This window comes from Rhododendron vialii, chromosome 6a, assembly GCF_030253575.1.
Source record: "Rhododendron vialii isolate Sample 1 chromosome 6a, ASM3025357v1".
Lineage (NCBI taxonomy): Eukaryota > Viridiplantae > Streptophyta > Magnoliopsida > Ericales > Ericaceae > Rhododendron > Rhododendron vialii.
Genome location: NC_080562.1, coordinates 23,666,838 through 23,671,268, shown reverse-complemented (window position 1 = coordinate 23,671,268; position 4,431 = coordinate 23,666,838). Strand labels below are relative to the sequence as shown.

General features: G+C 40.1%; 1 protein-coding gene across 1 annotated transcript; it reads left to right on the top strand.

Annotated features, from left to right (window-relative positions):
* The first annotated feature begins 1,011 nt into the window (after positions 1 to 1,011).
* LOC131330293 (G-type lectin S-receptor-like serine/threonine-protein kinase At5g35370) lies at positions 1,012 to 3,904 on the top strand. Its single transcript, XM_058363834.1, has one exon. It carries the CDS (start codon positions 1,060 to 1,062, stop codon positions 3,718 to 3,720), a length of 2,661 nt encoding a protein of 886 aa, XP_058219817.1. The 5' UTR covers positions 1,012 to 1,059; the 3' UTR covers positions 3,721 to 3,904.
* The last annotated feature ends 527 nt before the right edge of the window (positions 3,905 to 4,431 follow it).

Genomic DNA, 4,431 nt, shown 5'->3' with positions numbered 1-4,431 from the left:
TGGGTGAAATTCTTAGAGGGAGTGAGCGAGATAAAGAGCTATACTTCGAGGGATGTCTAGCTAATAATTAATTGTTCGGTCGTAAAATGTTTATTTGGGTTTTAGGCCTCTCTGCATTGGGTGAGTTTTGGGCACTGTATATTTTGTTATTTTCTCTTTTATCAAAATTTTAAATTACATCGTTCACGAGGAACGGATTGTTCAAAATTTTAAATTACATGGTCCATGACGAAAAGAATTGTAAGAGAAATCAACAACAAAGTACAGCGCCAAAAAGTCGCCCAGGGTGCCCTTACATCCCTTACATCGATAAGGCTGAAGGTAACCTTAAGAGTATGTTTGGTTGGATAGAATACAATTGAGGTTGAAATAAAATTGAGAAAATGAGATTGGAAAATTCATTCACATTCTCAAGTTTGGTTGTACTTAGAATTTAGAAATAGTCATTCTCATCAGTAATGAAAGGGTGTGACAATAGTAATTTTGGTGTAGCAATAGTGAATCTTAGAGTGACACTAGTAATTTTGATGTGGCAAAGAAATAAAATGACAATTCATGTATTTATTTAGTAGAATGACAATTCATTTACTAAGGTAGATAGTGATTTATTTTGGAATGATTATTCCATCATTTAATGATAAACCAAACATGAAAATAAGTATGTCATTCAAATGACCATTTCATTCCAAGTTTGACTCTATCGAACTAAACATACCCTTACTTCGAAAGTAGTCATTAGTCTTGCTTTCGCGGATTGTTGTTTGGTATTGGCCTCAATATTACGAATGATATTAAATATGATAGAGGTTTTGTGAATATTGAATTCAAGATGACGAAGTTGTTTATTCGAAATGATGGAGTTGAGTTGTTTATTTCCTATTAGATAAATACATTCTCATGTCATATCCGTGTCAATTCTCCTCCCTTGGGCCACATATCAGTGTCAACTCCGTGAGTAGAGGTAGGGGGGGGGGGGGGGGGGGGGGGGGGGGGGGGGGGGGGGGGGAGAGAGAGAGATTTCCATAGTCAACAGAATGAGGATTTAGGGTGGCAAAAGAAATGGAGAAAGCCAGAGCAGACAATTTCCATCTCCTTCCTTCTCCAGCTGATATGGGTTCCTTCCCATTCATCTTCTCAATCTTGTTATCGTTTTGTGCTATTGTATCTTGTTCTACTCCATCGAAAAATTCTATATTATATCCAAATTTCACTGCTTCAAGTGTCCATTTCATCGATGGTTCCGTTGGCTTCTTAATCTCCCCTAATGGAACGTTCAGAGCAGCTATCTTAAGTCCAGGCGGTCAAGGGGGTTCAGGAACCAACTACTATTTGTGCATCCTTCACGTGCCTTCCAATACCATCACCTGGTCTGCTAATCGCAATTCACCTGTTTCTAGTATAGGAACCATGACTCTTTCTGTAACTGGTATTGTCGTTGTGGATGAAGACGGCAGTTTAGTATGGTCGACTCCTCCGTTAAATTCTCCGGTCTCTTCGCTACAGTTAACTGAGGCCGGGAATCTTGAGCTGCTCGATCAATCTGATACTACTCTTTGGGAGAGTTTCAATTATCCAACGGATACAATCGTCATGGGGCAGAAATTGCCCGTAGGGGGATTTCTGTCCAGCGCGGTATCAAGTAGTGACTTGTCAGTTGGCAGTTACTGGCTTTCAATAACTACCTCTGATGCTTTACTACAGTGGAAGAATTTGACTTACTGGAACCTATCTATGGATACCGTGGCTTACACAACCTCCAGTTACTCGGTGGAGTACATGGCGATTAACCAAACGGGTCTTTATTTGCTTGGTAATAATGGTTCTGAAGTCATAATTCAGGTGAACTTATCTGTATCTGATTTTGGGATTGCCAAGTTGGAAATTTCCGGCCAGTTCAGTGTCAGTAACTTTTCTGGTGGTGCATTCAACCCAGTATTCACAGGGCCGGATGATAAATGCCAAATCCCGTTTATATGCGGAATGCTTGGTTTGTGTAGTGACGATGCAGATAATCCCGTATGTTCGTGCCCATCCAACTTCCATCATAGTTCTCAAAGTCAGAATCCACCTGTTTGTGTGCCAAGTGACGCTTCTTATTCCTTACCAAATTCTTGCAATTCAACTGATACCAGCAATACAGGTAACTCCTTGTTAGTTTCATATTTGAGCCTTGGCTATGGTATCGACTATTTTTCTAATGATTTCACGAGCCCTGTGAAGTATGGTGTGAACTTGTCTGTCTGTGAAGATGTCTGCTCAAGTGACTGTTCTTGCTTGGGAATTTTCTATGACAACTTGTCGAACTCATGTTATGTCCTTCAAAACCAGTTGGGATCAGTTATTTCAAACGCTAGTAGCAATAATGATCGCTTGGGTTTTGTTAAAGCAATAGTTGGGCCTTCACCTGCTAATAGTGGTCATGCACTCGGGTTTCCCATAGTTGCTCTAGTGTTGTTGCCTTTTTTTGGGTTCTTCCTTTTAGCTACTCTGGGATTCTTCTTGTGGAGAAGATTGAGAAGCTCTAAAACTGGAAAGTTAAATCTCAACAGTCAAACCGTTCCTTCTTCGGAGGAGTTGGATGCCTTCTCCATCCCAGGATTACCTGTAAGATTTGGGTATGACGAGCTCGAGACAGCTACTGATAAGTTCAAGACTATGATAGGGTCAGGTGGGTTTGGTGCAGTGTACAAGGGTACACTCCCCGATAAATCACATGTGGCAGTGAAAAAGATCACTAATTTTGGTATTCAAGGGAAGAAGGATTTTTGCACTGAGATAGCGATCATTGGAAATGTTCACCACATCAATTTGGTTCAGTTGAGAGGGTTTTGTGCTCAGGGGAGAGAAAGACTGTTGGTTTACGAGTATATGAACCGTGGGTCCTTAGATCACACCCTCTTTGGGAATGTACCAGTCTTAGAATGGCAAGAAAGGGTTGAAATAGCACTTGGAACGGCGCGTGGACTTGCCTATTTGCATAGTGGGTGCGAGCACAAGATCATCCATTGTGATGTCAAGCCTGAGAACATACTCCTTCACGACCAATTCCAAGCCAAAATCTCCGATTTTGGGCTGTCTAAACTTTTGAGCTCTGAACAGTCTGGTTTATTCACGACAATGAGAGGAACTCGTGGATATCTTGCTCCTGAATGGCTTACTGGCTCTGCAATCTCTGACAAGACAGACGTGTACAGTTTTGGAATGGTTCTGCTGGAAATTGTGAGTGGAAGAAAAAATTGCTCTCTACGAACGAGAAGCGAAAGTATGGAGGATGAAAGTAGTGGTGGTGGGTACTCATCATCTTCTTCAGGACGAGGACTTGTTTATTTCCCAATGTTTGCTTTAGAGATGCATGAGCAAGGAAGGTACTTGGAACTTGCAGACCCCAGGCTCGAGGGGAGAGTCAGTAGTGAAGATGTGGAGAAGTTGGTGCGTGTGGCTTTATGTTGTGCACATGAGGACCCAGCACTTAGGCCGAGTATGGTCAGTGTTGTTAGCATGTTGGAAGGTGAGATCCCTTCAGGTCAGCCGAAGTTGGAGTCTTTGAACTTTTTGCGATTTTATGGGCGTCGATTTGGTGGGGCTTCTACGAGAGAAGAGAATGATAGTAATAGGCAAGTTGATTTTACACAAATGAATGGTTCTTGTACTAGTTCAAGGAGAAGCTTACCTCTTGACGTCTCATGCATATCATCACAACAAATCTCAGGGCCAAGATAGCACCTAATAACTCTGCTTTGTAAGATTATTTTTGTGGTTCACTGTGAATAAATTGTTTTACTGTACGTCAGATAGTGGCGAATGTAGTTTCCGTATTTACTATCCAGTCTTTCTAATGTTCAAAATATGTAATTACACTATTTTTGTTTCTTGTGCAAAGAGATTGTTTATCAGTTGATGGCTGCATGTAATGTTTCTATCTAGCTCTTCAGTTGTAAATTTCGTTATGATTGCTCATTGCTATTATCCCCTTGTTAGATGATCTCTACACAAATTAGTTTTGATTGCTATGATTGTTTATTGGGTTCTTTAAGTTCTTGGCCACATCTATCTATCTATCAATCTACTATAGAAATGTATTGAAATCTTACAAGCCTCCAAACATCTATCCCTAATTTTTTAGATTTTTCATTTTCTTTCATTTTGTTTAAATTGAGAGAGAGAGAGAGAGAGAGAGAGAGAGATATATATATATATATTTTAGAAGAATTGAGGAAAAATAATCCAATACTCTAATGACATATTTATGTGGTGGCCCAACTTATCTCTCCACCACACGTTTGTGTGGTTCTCACTACAAAGTGTTGAGCTAGAACAAATTATTTTTTTGTTTCATGAATCGAACGGACACAACGCTAGATGATGAAAGAAGATAGTTTAATATTTTTTTCAATTGCGTGTTCGATACAAGTTAGTATCGGTTTCACTTTA